Source organism: Excalfactoria chinensis, chromosome 5 (assembly GCF_039878825.1).
Source record: "Excalfactoria chinensis isolate bCotChi1 chromosome 5, bCotChi1.hap2, whole genome shotgun sequence".
NCBI classification, from domain to species: domain Eukaryota; kingdom Metazoa; phylum Chordata; class Aves; order Galliformes; family Phasianidae; genus Excalfactoria; species Excalfactoria chinensis.
Window position 1 is genome coordinate 11,431,394 of NC_092829.1, and position 17,985 is coordinate 11,449,378.

The following is a 17,985-nucleotide window of genomic DNA, read 5'->3' on the forward strand; positions in this document are numbered from 1 at the left end:
GAAGGAATACCAGATGTTATTTTAAAAAAGTGCCATTGCAGAGTCCTTGGAAAGAGAGAGTGAGAGAGTGTAAGTGAATAGGCATATGTGGATTTAACTAATATTCAAATGAACTGCGGAGCTGAAAGGAAAGAATTCTCAACAGTTTAGCTGCTAAAACCTCCTTCATGTTTGCAGAGCCGCGTGGTCAGGACCCTTATCAAATGCAGCAGTTTCGCTACATTTTCTGAAGAGCACAGTTTAAATCGCAGGGAAAATAAATAAATAAATTAAAAAATCCTCACATCAAAAAGATAATAAAGTTGAGACCCGTGCTTTTCCTTTTATTTGTTATATACATGCCAAAATTCAGCCTTTGTAATTTGAGAGACCGACTTTAATCTAAAAGCTTTACAGGAACGTTCCGTGAAACTCGTAACAAACATTTCCCACTCTGCCACCTTTTTCCTTACACCCTTTGGTTCGGTTCCCATTTTCCTGTTGTCTTTTCCAGCTCTTTGTCCCATCTCCCGTCTGTGTATGTGCGTGTATGTCTCCCTCTGTGTATTTTTTCTTTTTTAATATTTTGACACTCTGCTCCCCCTTAATAGGAATTCTTCCTAGAAATAGCATGCACGTTTCTAAAGGACCCTTTTCACAGTCCTTTTCTTTTGGCTCTAAAATGATGTATATGTAATTGGTAATTAAAGGTGCAAGCTCTCTTCAATATAAACAATATTGCTCAATGTTAGATCATTAAAGGGAACCGCAGCACTAAATAATTACCTTTTGCATTGTGACACACTTTTCACAGCCATCCGCTCTCTTCCTGGTAGTCCCCGTTCGGCACAGGGTTATGGTTACATTTTCACTGAGGCAAGGAGGCACCTTTTCATAACATAAATTGACGAATTAATTACGTAGCGTTGTCTTCAAACTTGCTTTAAACTTAGATTAAGGGGAAAAAGTAATTACAGGTTTTTAAAACAATGCGTTTGGTAACCTTGGGGTGAGCTGGGAAGCCAAAGCCTTCCTTTGCCCATCATTGGCTCCATGGGATGGGGTGTGCTTGAGTCCTTTGCTGGGATCTCAGTCCTTCTGTTCCCTCCGTTCTTTCTGTTTTGCTGCTCTGATGTAATTTGTAGTACAGCTGGTAGATACACTAATCAATTATTTATTCTGGAGGGGGAAAACAGGGACGATTCTTTTTCTAACCTGTCCTTTTTGAGGCTCAACCTTTTTTTGTTGTCAGGTAATGCATTTCATCTTCTACCTCTTGTCCCTTTTCTATGATCCTTGTTTGTTTATTTATTTATTTATTTTCCCCAATTTGCTGAAGAATGAGACAAAACTCCTTTTGTCTTCGGCCAGGAGGGGAATCCAGATCTGGATTATGACATCTGCTTATCTCTGTCTCACTTCTCTGAGCTATTTGTGTAACTTGCTTTCCCCAGGAAATCCATAAGCAAGCCACTCAGGCCAATAAAGAACATTTCTCCTACTATTCCTTTAATCCTGATTCGATTAGAGGTCTCACTTGCCGATTTACATACTGTTAGCTCCTCTGTTTTGTTCTGCCCAAATCCTATAGTCCTCACAGAGGCAAAACAGCCTTAGGCAAAAGTCAGTGGAAATTCTGCCCAAGTAAAGACCAATGTTTGTATGATTTGGCAGTTACGCAGCAGAACAAGAGAAAATAAAACAAAAAACAAGTTTTACCCCAGAAGTGGATTGTGATCTATAATTATTTCATCATGTAAGAATTATCTTCAAAATACCCATTAAAATATGCTGCATTTTATTCATGGTAAAATGAGAAATTGCTTATTTCCTAGAAACGGATTCAGGTCACTCAAAAATGTTTTCACAGTCTTTTGAGGGTAATGGTATGAAGTCCACAAGGTCCATGGTCAAGATTTCTATAAAAGCATTTACTAAGCTAAATAGCAACTGCACAGGTATTTGGCAGTGGGAAAATGAGCGGAAGATTTTGGGCTCAGCCAATGTTCCAATGTGTTGCTCTCTTTCCCACTGCACACACTTTTGAAACGTCTTCACTTCTCATGAGAATACATCTTGCTTGCCTTCCAGTAAATAGTTTGCTCTCCCATCGTGCCAAGGGGCAGTCATTTCACATTGCTGATATCTGCTATGGGGCAAGGTGGTGGTATCGATGTCATGTGCCTGACCCTGCTTGCCCAGGGTTTCCCTCCCTGCTTTTTCCCTGCGCTGAAATTAAAGGAGAGGCTTGGGTGTGTAAGACTTGCTGGATGGGGTCTTGGCCAGATGGCTGGGAGATGCAGTGGGAATGAGAAGGTGGGTTAAAAAGAGAGGAACTGTTTCAGAAAGTGACTCAGGGCTTGAATGTTTGCAAAATGGCTCTTTGCTGATCTCCTTGCAGTGCTGGCAGCAGTGGGAAGGAGCTGTCAGGAAAGCTATGCCAGGTCAGCCTTTCCATTTTGTTTCAGGCAGGCTTGGTTGCAAAATATATTGAAATCATTCTGGGAGAGTGGAAAAGCTGAAAAATGAAAGAAAGATCTAATCAGTCTTGGCTTCTTTTGGGTGTGTGTGTGTGGGGGGGCTGAGCCTCTTGCGATGCATCCGTCAGTGTCTGTGAACACTCAAAGCAATTTCTTTCTCTTCTTCCCTTGCCCTTTTCCTCCTTCTTTCTCCTTGTCCATATAAAGCAGAGGCTGACCATGTGGAACCGGCACTCGCCGACGAGGATGAGAGCCTGGCAATAGCAGAGCCGGGTGGCATCAGCATCGCTGCAGGTGGGACAGACCCCGACTTGTTAACCTGTGGACAGTGTCAGATGAACTTCCCGCTGGGAGACATCTTGGTTTTTATAGAGCACAAAAGAAAACAGTGCAATGGCACTGGTGGTGTCTGCTATGAAAAGAGCATGGATAAGAGCAGCCCTCCCCCCTCCTCACGCGCCGAGCTCAGGAAAGTGTCAGAGCCAGTGGAAATCGGGATCCAAGTCACACCCGATGAAGAAGACCGTCTTCTCACGCCTACAAAAGGAATTTGCCCCAAGCAGGAGAACATTGCAGGTACAGCATGTTTTACACTCAATCAACTGCCTAGGTAATCTTTTAACAAAAGCCCTCTAGAAAGTGCCATGGAATGGAGGTTTCAGCCACAGGTCTTTGTAGGATCCATCAGCCTGGAGGTCCCTCGTGGCTCTGGGGTGCTCAGAGGGGCTGTCTGCCCCACATGTGCTTCAGTATACATCTCTTCACAGGGTCAGCTCTCCGACACCAGGGGTTCTTGATCCCTCTGGAGAGAACCAAGGGGCAGTTTGCACACACATTGTAAAGAAGAATGTTGGGGGTGGAGGAGCCATTTCAGGAGTGTCCTTAAGCAGGTAGCAGTGGTGTAGGGAGGGGGACTTCAGTGAGATGCTCAGTTCAGTCCAGTTCAAATGTGCTTCCTAACCCACTGGGAAGGGTGACATCCTGACCACTGAAGTCGATGGAAAAATCCTTTTCCCTCTGGCACCGGTGGAAAGAGGACTTGGCTATGAGGGGTGAGCAGGGCTTCATCAAGTCCTTCTGCTTGGGTGGATTTCAGCTTTCTGATCTGAGTTACTGCCTGTGCTGCCTGTCTTGGGCCTCTGAAATGGTTGGAGTTGGGTAGGGGACACCTCTATTCACATGCACATCCCCAAATGGGATTTTTGAAAGAGACTAGCACAAGCTGGCCCAGATGAGCAGATTGCAGGCATTTCCTTTTCCTCAGCCATGGTGCTCAGATAGGATTTAGCAGTTGGCATTTTCTCAGCAGATCCCCCCGGCTTGGTGGTGGACAGGCAGCAGTGGCATCTGCCTGGGCGAGCTGCTGGGAAACGAATGGCTGCTGCAGAGTGAGTGATGTGGGGCAGCTTCCGGAGCACAGGGTATTTCTTCTCTTTGTAGCACAGAACATGCTGCTTGCCACAGTGAAAGGAAGGGCTGTGCTCCCTGCTAGAGAGTGGGTTTTTTGTGTTACACAGCAGGAGCTCCCCTCAAATCGTCCTTTATGTTCAAATTGACTGCATCCCGTGCAGAAGACCAGTGGCAAATTGTCACTTCTGCCACTATCCCAATTTCTCTAGGAAGTGTCCTATAGGATTAGATCTGACAGTCCAGAAACCTGTCTGTAGTAGAGATGTTCCCATGAGGGGATTCCCAGAAGAGTAGTACTAAGCTCCTATCTTTACAATCAAAGCTTCAGCTTTCTCTCTTTTAGCACTGGAGGTGTGTGAGTCCCTCCCCAGCACCTCTGAATGGTTTGGTCATTGTATAAATGAAGATGTGGGCTTTGAACTGATGCAGTCCTCAGACCTCCAAGTGATCTGTCTCGTAGAAAGAGGCATGTCCCACCCATTGACTACCTCATCTTCCAGGAATTTTTAAGGGTGCAGGCATCACCTCAATACAGGGCAGCTGGTAGCTTTGGGGGGGGGGGGGGGGGTAATAGCAGAGGCAGACTCTGCTGTAGCACTGAAAGCATCCGTACTGTAAGTCCTGACCTCATTCTTACCCTATCCTTTAGAAGCTGTAAATGCATTTCCTGGCAGAGATGAATCCCTCGTGGTGTAACAGCTTTCTGAGGGCTAGATTTCCTTCACAATTGATGGGAGAAGAAGTATTCAGGAGCTGCTTCTCCTCCTGCCTGCTGAAGGCCTCCTGAGTGGTGCTGAGCACTCCCAATACCTGCAAGCTGCTTGTGCTCAGCCTCTTGCAGTGGGTACCAAGCGCTTAGTAAGGTTGGTCCAGGAAAACTACACTGTAGCTGTACTCCAGATCCCACCTTTTACAAACCTGTGCCCAAGTTCAGTCCAAAACAAAGTACTTTAATGTGTATGTTCAGCTCAGAGGGTGCTGTCCCCTCCCAGCTCCTGGGGGTCAGCATCAGCACAAGCAGAACTTTTGCCGCGTGGAAAATCTGCAGGAGGAGAGGGGTGAAGGTTATGTTCACATGCGGAAAAGTCATAGAAAAAAGTATTAAAAGCCAATCTGGAGCACCTAATCTCTTTCAGACTAAACTGAATATCAAATGAAAATACGTTGGAAAGATTCTGAATTGAGAAAAATAAAAGGGTTTATCATTTGATTGGCATTTTCTCAGCAGCGCATGGAGATAGGGACATCCACTAAACAGTGCAGTAATAATGCTTTCTCAATTAGGAACCCAGCTCTGAGATAAAAGGTGCAGTGTCCTTCCATATTTTTTTTTAATAGCAACGGATAGTTTTCAATAGTAGGATAAAAGCCTCACATTACAGCCATGGAGGGTAGCCATGAAAAACCCACAGAAGTCATTCACTGGAAAGGCTTTAGTGGGATATACCAAACCCCTTATTTATATTTCAATAGAAAGGCTTTCTGCATTAGCCAAGAAAATCAGAATCTGCATTTAACATTAAAGGTATTTCCCAGTGAGCGGCTGTAGAGCATTGTTGTTAGATTTGTTAAAAAAAGAGACTAAATACGATTTCATAAAAGGGAAACTTAATCTCTAAGGCAGCTTTCTCCCACCTCGCCACCCCCTTCCCTTTATTTTTTTATTTTTTTGGTAATAATGCAACAGCCTACAGTATTTTTACTTTATATGTGACGAAAGATATTCTTAGCCTTTCTGTACTGCGACAGGAAGAATGAATTTCTTTATTCCACCAAGAAATATGTAAAATAATCCCTTAGAAGTATGGGGAGATATGTTTGTTCAAAGCATTTAAAATGTTATTTTAATCAAAGGCACAAAACACTCTACATGCTGTGTCAGCTAAAGGAGACCATTACATTTTAACAGCAAATCGTGCTCCTTTTCCCCCTCCTAGACAAGCCCCCCCCCCTTTGAAAATAACTTTTTTTTAAAAAATTATTATTATTAAATAAAAAGGCGAAAAAGATTAAAGAATGAAAAAAAAACTTCAGTGGCTCAAATGTATAAAGTAATTTAATATGGTGGAAGCATTAATTATTTTAGCTTAATTGAATTCTGAGGACTGCAGTAGTTGCATTTTTGTAGACAAGCTCTGTTTATTATTTCTTTGTGTAGATTAACAGTAAAGGAAACATAGATAACTTTCAGTTATTTATTGTAAAATAAATGTGTCAATTCATGTGTAAAGCAAGCTGTTCAAAGATAATTGAGTCTTTATATTTGAAGAGGGAAACCAGAAATCACCCTCTCGCCTCTCTGGCTCCCTGAAATATGCTGCCACCGACGCTGCCCTCAAATAGGTTTCAGCTCCTCTCCTTGATCTCATGTTATTTTTGTAGACCTTCTTATTTGGTTGAAATGATTTGTGCGGCCTTCTGCTGTGTGACTAAGCCGCAAAACGTTACAGCTTCCCAGAGCTGAGCGTAGCCAGGGTACATCAAGCGCTGAGCATGGCTCTGCCCCTTGCACCTTTCTTTCCTCTGGGCACAAAGGTGCTGGGATGCAGCCCCTCACCAAGTATTAATCCTGATGCAAGGTGCTCTCTAGTTGTGAGGTCTTCCCTTTTTCTTTTCACTTTTCTTTCTTTATTTCTTGGTAACCCCATTTGCTCTGGTCACTAAATCCCTTCTGACCACATAACAGACCTTTTGCTGCTTACAGGGAGGCAGGTAGAGCTCAGGAATCTGCAAGACTTCGCATGCATGCAATGCAAATCTCCAACTGACATTTCTAGATTTTAGTAGAGATAATGGCAACTTTATCTCTGCAATCAGCTTTTAAAGACCTTCTGATAATGAACTCTGCAATCTTTCCTGGACTGGTAACTTGCAAATCCAAGCTTTTCAAGGGTCTTTTGTGTAGTTACCCCTGTCCATAGGGTATGTGCTAACATGCTAGCTGTCGCTGTGAGGAAGTGCCTTACCTGTAAAGGCTTTTTTCAAATCGGCTGACCTGTTTGAAAATCAGTTCTGCCTCTTGTACGGAGGATATGATAGCATCGAGCAGATGTATCAGATTGTTGTGCAGCAAAACAAAGCAAGGCCAATGAGTTAGCTAAGAGTTATCAGCCGCTGCTTCTTTCACTTCACCAGCAGCAGGTACTCTGGAAAAGTTTGATCACTGCTGTGTTTTGTATCTCTTCCTAGCTTTCATATTTATGAGATCTTGGGCATGACTAGATGAGCAGTTCTTGCGGAAGAGGGACCTGGACATGTGGCTCCTGCTGTCCTGTGACTGATGGTATCTCCCTTTTCTCTGCTCTGGGCAGTGTACCCTCACAGACACATGACAACACCAGCAGCAGAGGTTCGTTAAGACAGCGTTGTTAATTTCTGCAAAGACAGTGCAAGGAAAGAGAAGGGAGTTGATTTGAATTCCTTATTCATCTTGTCCCAGCCGCCAACGCTGGGTTCCATACATTATGTACTTGAACTAGATGTGCATCATGAAAAAAAGGCTCCCTGTCAGAGGCAGGATTTAACTGCAACCCCTGCTCCATGAATGTTCATTTCAGGCTTTTGAATGGTAAAACTGCCAGTGAGAGAAACTAAATAACTCGCATGTGCTGGAAGCCAGAGATAAACACCGCTGCAGGTTGCCATGAAATAGGCTATTTGATATATTTAGAATTGTTATTTTTCTCCAAATTAAGATTAGTTAAATCCATGTGTGTTGTGTGAGTGATTGTTAACTCAATGGCATGGATTATCCTTTTTTCAAATCATGACAGCTAATTATTATTGCTGTCTACTCTGAGACATTCACTTATAATGTACCATTATGGACCCGTGCACCCATATTAGCCACAGGACTCAGGCAGCCATCGTGATGCCTTCACACATGAGGCGAGGAAACCACAGACTGAAAGAAACCCACGGCTGACAGCAGCAATGCTGGGCAGGTTGGAAAGAGTCTCCTGGACACTGAAGGACTTGGGGCCATCCTTAGTGCCCCGCTCCCATTTTCAGGTCTGCTGTGGCACTGGGTTCTGCTTTCAGCCCCTCTCCAGTCTAGTGGGTCTGGCAGCAGTGCCCTGTCAAAGCCAGGCTAGGAAAATTGCCACGCAAGGTAGAAGAGGCTTCCAGAAACGTGTGGTAACAGAGCCTGAGAAACCTGGGCTGCAACTGAAATCCCCTTCATGAGGCTTTTCCAGGCTTGTTCCTTCCCTCGCGCCTGCCAGGCGTTCCCTGGTGGCAGAGGAGTTACCTGGCCTCCTCCTCCTACTCCTCTGTGGCTCTGTCAGGTGTTTAGCAACGTGTTTTGCTAATTGGTGCCTCTGAGCAGCACGACGGATGCTGCGGGGCAGGGGGTGCATGAAAGCGTCAGGCGCAATGGGGCTGGCGGTGGGTTAATGAACAAACCTTCTGCCTCCAGAGGCCTCGGCTGAGCTTCTGCCTTGGGTGACAGGGAGAAAAACAAGGCAGCTGATCTCACCCATAGCCCTGCTTGCGCCAGAGGCAGCACGGGGGCCATGCTGGGGTAGCCTGGCTTTCCTCTGGGGCTCCCTGCCCAGGTGCAAGCCTGGTGGCTCTGGCCGCCCTCCTCTTGGGTGGCTTCCAGGTTGTGTTTCAAGCATGACGAGGGGCCGCTGAAATGTTGACAGTTTGAATCCCTCAGGCTGCCAGTGAGGCCAGGCAGGGCACAGCATGGGGCCTCCCTGTGGTGCCAGTGTTGAGGCAGGAGATGTCTGGAGGGCTCTGCCGGCCACGGGCTATATGTGGGGCTGTGGTGGTAACAGAGCCTCTCAGGGAAGTGGCCCCTGCGGGGGATCTCTGGGGAGCACTCAGCACCCCTCTATGGTGTTTCCCCTGGCTGCAGCGGGTTGGTGGGCTAGAAGGAAGGAAGGGGAAAGGGAAATATTCCTGAAGGTGGCCCAGCAGCCCGCATGGGGATGTGCTGGTGCTGAAGGTCACATACATGTTCCCATAAAGGCTCTGTCTTACAGGCAGTCCTGCACAGAGAACCGCTGCCCTATTGTAGCTTCTCTGAATCATGGATATGGCAGCTTGGTGCTGCCCAGTGTGTCCCGTGCAGGCACTGGTGAGCACTCTGCTAATCTGGGGAATAGCTGAAGGTGAGAAACCTGCTTCTTACGAAACTTATTTCCCCTTGCTTGAACTTCACCACACCCATGTGGCACTGGTCCAGCACTGTCTTCTCATCCTCTTCACTGCGGTTGCCCAGGGCCCATTGGCCGCCCTCCCTGATGTTTGTCACCATGGTGCTATCAGTTGTGTCCTGCCTGGGGTCCAGCCTCTCCATGCACCGGGTCTGGCAGAGGCTTTCCCAGCATCTGTGATAGCCAAGTGTGAAATTAATCACACTGAGTTTTAAAAATAGGCTAAAAAAACAAAACAAAACAAAACAAAAAAACAAACAAAAAAAGGGCATTGAGGAATATTATGCCCTCAGTTGTCCCTGCCAGTTTTTATTTTGTTTTGTTTCTCTTGCCATCCTGTTTTTCAGTTATTTTCTGCCTTCTGCACGTGGTTAGCAGAACTCCCATGGGCAGGCAGGGTGAGTAATGGTGCAGGAGTGGAGCAGCTGCCCATAGAGTCCCACTGGCCCCGTGCTGCTTTGGTTCCCCCTGGTTAACTCCCCTGCAAGCAGTGGTGCGCTACCAGATCGGCTGAGTCGTGTGGGCAGGGACCTGCCCTCAGCACAGGGTGCCGAACTGGAAAAAGGGAGCTCACTGCTGGTGTTTTTTCTTTCTAATCACTCCCACTTATAGTCATCTTACTTAGGCTGTACTTGTGACAACGCTAGGCAAAACCTTTATGACAGAAGTACCGTTTTGCAGGCTGATGAGAGATTTTAAAAAGGTCGCTTGGTCCATTTGTTCTGAAGTGGACATGTGTCTGGAGTAACTCAGTAAGAGGAAAATTTCTTCATTTGCATCAAATTTGCACTGCCATTTCCCTCTACTGATTCTGGACTTATTCAGAGGTAGAGTCCACACAAAATGTCACCCAGCAAAAAGTTTTGTTGCTTTTCTTTGGGATCTCTTGTGAAATTGCTCAGGCCATGTGTGGGAGACCAGAAACTGTGTGCATTTCTTTGATCATTATTAGCATGGAAAGATTGGTAGATTTTTGAAAACACTAATGGTGAGTGATGAAAAGGCACTGGTCAGCCAGTCATTAGTCATTTTTCCTGACAATTTCGCCAGGAGCTGTCAGAAGCAAAGTAAAAGTAGAGCCTAATAATCATATAGACTGCTTTGGCATTTATTTTGATGTGACTAATAATAATAGGAGTGTGTATTTAGAGGAACACTGCCTACAAGAGTGGAGTCTGCATGATTTTGCAGGGGAATTTTGCACTGGAATATAGAGAAAGGAAAGCTGGTTGCACGGAAGCTCTATGAAACAGAAAAGCTCCCATACAGATGCAAAAAGTTGCTGGAACTCTCCCATGGTGAATAAATACATAAAGGCACAGAAATGGTTCCTTCTCTTCAGCAGGACAGAAGCACTGCTATGGCGTGAGGTAGCCTCCCTTCGTGCCTTTTCCATTGATTGTTTTTCTTTCTCAGCCCATGTTTGAACTGTGCTGCCTATACACACAGTGACCAAATCGGCTGTGACATAAAGGCTGAACTTTTCTGGTGTTTTTCTTTTTTTTTTTTTTTTTGAGATTGGAACATTTTTCTATCATAACTGGAGGAAACAACAACAACAACAACAACAACCTTGTGAAGTAATCATACCTTTTGTACAAGAAATGCTTGGATTTCTATGTCACATCACATCACTTGTGAGGGCATAGATTCGGGGCTGAGTTCCAGCTCTGTGGCAGAGTGGGAAGATGGGGGGTGAGAAATACAGGAGAGAGGCCATGTATGGAAATAAAACTGCATTTCTCAGCGGACAACACTGCATGCCTGGAGACACCGGGTAGCTCTCAGAGCTTGGGAGGCACACATGTTCACTCCAATGAGAGCATCATTTTCAGCATGGCTCCTTCTCCCCACTTCCTCCCACCCTCCAAATGGTAATTGGTGGGCTGTGCAGCATAAGTGTTTTTTTTTTTTTAAGTGGGTGGGTGGGGTATCGAGGGATTTGGTGTCTAAGCTCAGGAGTTAAGCCGGAAATCCCAGAGATGTAATGAAAACAAAACGGACTTTTCACTCGCGCTGTGGCATTCTGGCAGTGAGAACACTTTCGTGAGCCAATGTTTTCATTGTAGGTTTTCTCGAGAGAAGTAGTGGAAACGAATCGTTAACCCCTTAACAGGAATAAATGCGGTTGCTGCATCAGGGAGAGGAGAGCTTTCTTGGCTCTCAGTTGCCACACTGGAGAGCTTGGGGGTGTGTGTGTGTTTGTGTGTAGTGGGGAAGGTGGGGTAAATACCGCTTGTAAGAAGTTTAATAATCTTAATGGCAGATGTGAAGTGGTTACTTAGCGGTTGTTGTTTTTTCCTCTTTGCATGTATGCCTTTGCAGAGAGATTCAAGTGTGATCAGCACAAACCACTACTAAGCCCAGCAGCTCTTAAACTCGCTCCTTCTCTCTCCTCTCTTCTGGCATTTGGTTGTTTGTTTCTGGAGTGAGATGTGGGGGACACTGCTCAGCGGTCCCTCAGCAGGGTCATGAAAATGGTGCTGATGGAAAAAGACCTACCAAGTAGCAGATCCCAGTTTTCTTGGAAATGGGAAACACAGGATGTGTGTATGTATTGCAGGCGTGATACAAATATAGCTTTAAATGTCCAGCAGCTTGGCCAGCATTCAGCATTACAGGAATAAGCCCCTTCATTAAAAATAAGGGTGTTTGGGGAGGAAGGGAGGTGGGAGTGATTAATCTAATTTAACTTAACAGCCACTTTTGGTGGAGAGATTGTGTTTCCCTGTCCTCCGTGCTCTGATTAGGCTGCATTTTATTTCAATTTTTTTTTCACCTTTTGATCACGGCTAGCACTTACCGTGTTTCTCTCTCCACTCTCTCATTAGCGTATTTTATCTGCGCATATTCTTGCAAGCAGTACAGAGCATCAGCCCCCTGCTCTAGCTAAAGAGCATCTCATCTACTCTTTAGCATCTCGGAAGAGCAATTAAAATCATTATACACCTTCTTCCCGCTGCCCTAGATCCTCCGATCCGGCCGCTGCATGCAGATCCCGGGACTCTTGGTGCTATGCAGACTTTGGATGTAATTGCAGAGCTACTGTGAGGGGCTGTGCCTCTGCAGCTGACCTTGCTCAGTGTGTCTGGCCTTTGAATAGATGTTTGCCTTCTTTCTTTCCACTTTGACAGCTCCCCCCTCCACACACCATCCCCTCACTCAGCCCCAGCCCACTCCCTGTCTGCTCATGCTGGAAAAGCACTGTGTTGGGAAGGTACTGGTGAATGCAGCTGCAATGAGCAGAGGTAGAGGAGAGCGTCAGTTCTCCTGCAGTTTCCTGTTTGAAGGGAGAAATGGAAGAAAAGATATGCATTTTGAATCTACATTTGTTTAATACCCACTGCTTTTGTGATGGTCATTTAAACAAGGTGGAGTGGTGGGGGATAAGAGAACAAGGCAAGACAGCAGATGGGGATTGAACAACCCTGTTCTTCCTTTAAGACATTTATTATTTTCAGTCAAACCTGTAGCCAGCTAATATAACTGTAAAAGTCTCCTTTGAATTATTGGCAGGGTGCTCCGAAGTCTTCTGTTTGGGCTGATGTACTTACGTGCAGGCAAGATCCAGGTTTGCATTTAGCACCTACTTGTTTTATTTTCTTTATTAAAACAACTCCCGGCTCATTTTTTTGCTTTCAATACCCGCCTTCCGTTTCCCGTTTTCTGGAGTGCCCTATTACTAGCTCATAAAAAGAGTTAGAAACTGAAGGGAAGTTTCCTGAGCAAGAAAGAATCTTTTTTTTTTTTTTTTTTTTTTTTTTTCCCTATGGCTTGGCCTGGAGCCAACCTGTCTTTCAACAAGTAGAGAGCCATTCCAAGTTGAAATTTATAGAGCAGAGTCCAGGTTCAAGGGCTGAAGCCCGCCAACAGCTCCGGTCTCTTTGTTACTGATTAATTCTGCAAGCAGTTCAGCTGGTTTGCTCACTTCTGCCTCCTCTTCACAGAGCTGCATCGATTCCGAGGCGGCTGCTGCTGCTTCCCCTCCTCTGCTTTTCAACAGAGATATCCCCCTTTGCTGCTTCCAAACTCATTTTAACCCCACGCAGTCCAAGCTGCACTGCATCAGCTTTATAGTAAAATTAAAAAATTCTTTGACTGCTTTTTTTTTTTTTTTTTTTTTTTTTTTTTTTTTTTTTTTTTTTTTCCTCTCTCTCTCTTTTTTTTTTCTTTTCCCTACAGCTAATTTTAAATGTCTGGAGCTTCCCATTTCACTTCAGCTCATATTAACAATTGCTTCTTGGCATCGTTTGGAACCAAAGTTCCCAGGTTTTAATTAGTTTACTCAAATGCACACAGCGGGGCAAAATAGTTTCTTTCAGCTTTACCTGCAAAGGATGTTTCCTGTCTCAGCGAGGGGGTTTCCCTGGTGGAGGGATTTGAAAGGCAGAAGTTTTCAAGTGGTCTCAATATGGGGCCCCACAAGAGCGAGTGTGGGAGGTGAGGGGGAAAAACAGCAGGAAGAAAAAAGGAGAAAAATGAAAAAGAGTTTGGGAAAGTACCTTAAAATGAGGACGGTCCCAATCCTGCAACAAACTCAATATCAAATCACAATCTTATTGGAAGCAGTGGGGGTTTTGCCACTGGCTTCAGCGAAGGCACAGTTTCACTCTTTGCTTGCTCCGAGATGTAGGTACTCAAATGGTCCTCTTGTGTTCAGCGGGATTACTGATGTTCAGAAAGTTAAGCAAGTCTGTAAGCATTGGCAGGATGAAGATCCGCGCTGGTACTTTCAGACCGAGCGAAATGCATGTGGGAGGTTTTTAAAGAAGAAAGTGCATGGGAGTTTGAAAAAAGGAGAGTGTAGCTGAGCCTGCCATTTTTAAGTGCCCTGGGGAAAAACCTGGGTTGCTATTAAAAATATCGGAGGACTAATGTGTTACTAATTGTGTGACAATTATCTTCTTTAGAGCATTCGATTGCAAGTCCCGAGAAAATAAAAAGATGAGGATGAATGGCTAGAAATTCAGGCCTGTGTTTCAGTTCAAACATTTCTTTTTTATGAAGTAGAAATTAATGCAAGCCAAGAAGTTCACCTTACTGTGAGTCTTGGTTATTCTGCTCCTGGAAGGCTACTTTTAAGTAGGTTATTTAGAGAATTAAAAATGAGCAACAACAAAGAAAAGAAGCTCAAACCTAGTAGCTGTCTGAGACCTCTATATGTGGCTTTACCACAAAGCTCTTAAATTCTTGTTTAAACATTTCTCCAAAGCTGTTACTCAGGAAATAAAAATGTGTGCTGTTTGTCTACAGCAGATTAAAAGTTTACCTTTAATGTGACAGCTTCGCAAATCCAGTGTCGGAAACATGCCTCTATTTTATGGTATTGTGAAACAGGTCTGGACCAGAAACAATATATTTAACTAAGAGAGAATGAGATAGAATTTGTGGGTTTCTTTTTTACTCTTTAATGGTTTATAACAAGAGACCTCTGCTATGTCTGTCTGAAACGTTTGTGATACAAATGGCTAGCACATGTAAGCCACATTTTGAAACTGAACAGCTAACGTTGGAAAGTCTTAAGTTCAGCAGAATGTAACTTTTTAAGTCTATGGACAACTCTTTGTTAAGATCTGGCAGAGGAATCTAAAGGTTGTTTTTTTCTTTTGTTTTGTTTTGTTTTTTCCCCCCAAAACATTCATAATTTTGGCTGTGGAAAGCTGAAAGGCAGGCAAGCTCTGAGAAGGCTCTCACATCTGCCTCAGCCTGTGCGCCGATTCCCTGGGGTCCCATTTATAACAATCTAACAAGATAGAATCTGCCTTTGAGTATCAGTAAATATGGCTAAAGATCACAAAACTGTACTCATAATTGTTCAAGACTAAAAGGCAGAATATAGCGTGTGATTAATGTTTATGGTACAGGGCCTCTTTGTGAAAAGAAGATAAAGCAATAAACCCCAAAACCCTCTAAAAAACCCCAAGCCCCCACTGCAGCCCCATTGGACTCCATTGCAGAATGCTTTTTGTTTTTGTTTTTCTGCAAAGTCCATCATTCAAGGAGAAATATTTAAGTGGGGGCAGGATATGGATGCAGCACAGTCTGTAAGAGATCTCTGGCAGGGGCACCTGCTTATGTTGGAACAAGTGGTGGGTTGGATGAAGTCTCCATTAGCACTGCAGCTTTGCTGCGGCTGGGATTTGTTCAGAGCGAGGGGCAGACAGCAGCAAGCCTGACCCTTACGCAGGTGGGGTGTTACATCAGCATGCAGGCTGTGCCTCTGCGGGAAGCTTGGGAACTCCTATTGTCCTCACTGTTGGGAGGCTTCTCTGCTGTCTGGAAAGGTTTAGTTTTTGAGTGATAGTGGATGGAGAATGCAATACAGACGGATATGTATCTCTCTTTCATTAGGTCTTTTAAAATGCTTGTTTAAATGTGATCAGTTTGCTTTTCAAAAGGTAAATGACAGTGCTTGAAATATCACTGTTAAAAAGAAAAAAATGGTTGGACTTTGTAAAAGCCCAGGCCAGGTCTTTGTTAAAATTCTGGTTCTGAAGTGGACCAGAGGTGACTCTGGATGAATGCAGCAGGGTGATTGGTGCTGGTTCACACTTAGGGTTGATCCCTCTGCAGCACAGAGCCTAGACCAGGTTCTGCCTGGAGCAGGCAGCATGGGGCTGGCTGGGGTGAGGTGTGACTGGGAATGAATGTTCCATACTTTGGGGAACAGACAGAAAACTTGGAGGGCTAGATGTGCATTTGCTCCAGCAAGGCTTGTTTTTTACTGCAGGAAACAGCCTGGTTGGTGGGGTGAAACAGTAATCTAGGTGTGCAGAGCGCTGTGCTAGCAGAAATACCACCCTGGTGTGCCATTATGGAAGAAACTCGGCATTTCTAAAACTGTGCTCCAGTACTTTTGTTTTCCACTCCGGCCCTGTTCAGTCCCTGCACTTCTTCCAGCCCTGGCTTGGTGATGGCAGTGCTGAGTAGAGCTTTCCTCTGTCTTAACCCTTCTTGAGACAGCTCTTTGCAGCTGACAGGTGGAGCACAGAGACCATCAGCTCTTTCCCTAAACCTACAGTCCAACCTTTGTTCCTGAGAGTAAAGCAAGCCCAAGAATTTGTAGTACTCATCTGGCTCACTGATGTCAGTTTTAACCCTCCCATCTCTTTGCCAGTGCCAGCTTTAAACTGCCCACAGGAGACATGCAGGTAGGTGCTCTCATTTCTCAGATGAGGCAGAAAGATGTGGATGGCTTTCATTTTCCAAAGTGCCTGGCTGTGTCCAGAGGACCATGAAGAAGCCCAGATCTCTCCAGGTCTCGGTGCCATTGGCAGGTCATCCCCCCTACTCAAATGCCGCAGAATTATGGTTGGATTAAATGAAGTGAAATTACAGGGAAGGCACCAGTGTGGGCCAAGATGCTGCTGTTCCTGTCCCGGCCCGCACTCTGCTCATGTGGAAGGGTGGAGGATGGGAGGCTTTGTGCCACTTCCCTAAGCCTCAGCAGTATTGCTGCCATGGGCACAGTGCCAGAAGATGGCTTCTGCCTCCTAATTGAATAAGGATCTTAAGGAAATTTCACTTGCGTGTGTGCGATAGGGGAGAAAGGAACCCCTGGAGCCAGTGCCCTGGGTGAGAGTCTGCCTGAGGTACGGGTAGATTGGCCAGGACCCTGTGCCCTGGATGCCCCTAAGAGGAACTGTGTCTTCTGGCATTGCATCCCCACCACTCGCCACTGAGGAAGAGGAGGAGGCAAAGGGGGGAGGAAGAAAAGAAAAAATCTGTGACAAAATCATGCGACACCCACGTAAATATTGCTTGTATGAATTGGGTCCTTCATCTTTTGTTAGCAGCAGCTTGTTAATTAACAGCAGATTAGTGCTGCTTTCTTCTGACACATGAATGTATTTTGGGCTAGAAAATACTTGTACTCAATAAAACTGTGTGACTGAACAATTCAGAAAGTACCAGCCGAGCGCCGTAATGGATTCCCTTTTCATCCCCTCCCCCCGCCTCCTCCTGCTCTAAATGCAAGCAGATTTCTGCAGTCTAGTGCAGAAGAGACATGTTAAACACAGCTAAATAAATCATGTTTACTCTTGGCGTTCTTGGTAGTGAAAAATCTGTTGGCTGTTTTTACTTCCTTATTTCTCAGCATTTGCTTCCTACCTGTTTTTGAGCGCGTGCCCAGAAATAGTAGTTTTGTCAAATGAGCGGATGATGCCAAGCAGCAGTTCCCTGTGCCAAGGAAGCTGCTGGATTGCAAAACCTGGTGACTTCTTTCTTACGGTGACACTGAGATCCTTCCCCCCCCCAACATTAGGATACAAAATAAAAGTATTAAAATCTGGAGAAGAAGAAAACGTAACTAAATCCCAGCAGTTTAACAGCCCAGATTAGGGAAAGCTGAACTTTTACTACAGAAGCCCTCTTAAACCTGTTGTGGAGGTAAAAACACTAGAGATAGCACTAATCAGAAACAGACATTTTCCCTTTCTTGTTACCTTTCTGTGTCCCTCCACAAATGGTTTGGATTTTGTTTCAGTGATTTTTTTGTTTCCTGCACCTGAGAGTGAGAGGTAACCAAGCCTTATTTTAGGTGAGCTGGCCAACTCCTATTTCCTGAGTGCTGCTCGTTAGTGAGGCCTGTGTAGGATTATTGCTTGAGTTTCCTTAGTAGTGGGGAAGCTACAGGGAGATGTAGGGAAGTCTGTCCATACAGATGTTTTGTGAGACATCTGCAACTGTAGAATTCTGCGTGGCAGAGAGTACAGCCCAAAGGTAACTTTATGCCAAGGTATGGGACCAGTCCTTGACTCTAAGGGCTCCTCTCTGATATCCGGTAGCATCTTTTTAGCCTGCTCTTGTCCTCCTTGCTGTTGCGATCCCTGGTGTCGGTGCTGCTAGATATGACCAGTGTGTATGGTGAACCTGGTGGACTCTTTCTGTTTGGTTTTAAAATTAGAAAAGAAAAGAAAAAATTGTTTTTCCCATCAGAGATTTGCATGTAT

The 17,985-nt window shown here is 45.0% G+C and overlaps 1 protein-coding gene across 7 annotated transcripts in view; it reads left to right on the plus strand.

Moving 5' to 3' along the window:
* Positions 1-17,985, plus strand: part of BCL11B (BCL11 transcription factor B) — a 95,508-nt gene that overhangs the window by 11,354 nt on the left and 66,169 nt on the right. For 4 of the 7 annotated variants that reach the window (XM_072337332.1, XM_072337338.1, XM_072337334.1 and 1 more), the window contains exon 2: positions 2,667-3,035. In XM_072337332.1, coding sequence (XP_072193433.1) covers positions 2,667-3,035 — 369 coding nt within the window. The remainder of the gene's footprint in view (positions 1-2,666; positions 3,036-17,985) is intronic. The other 3 variants (XM_072337333.1, XM_072337339.1, XM_072337335.1) reach the window with 1 other exon arrangement.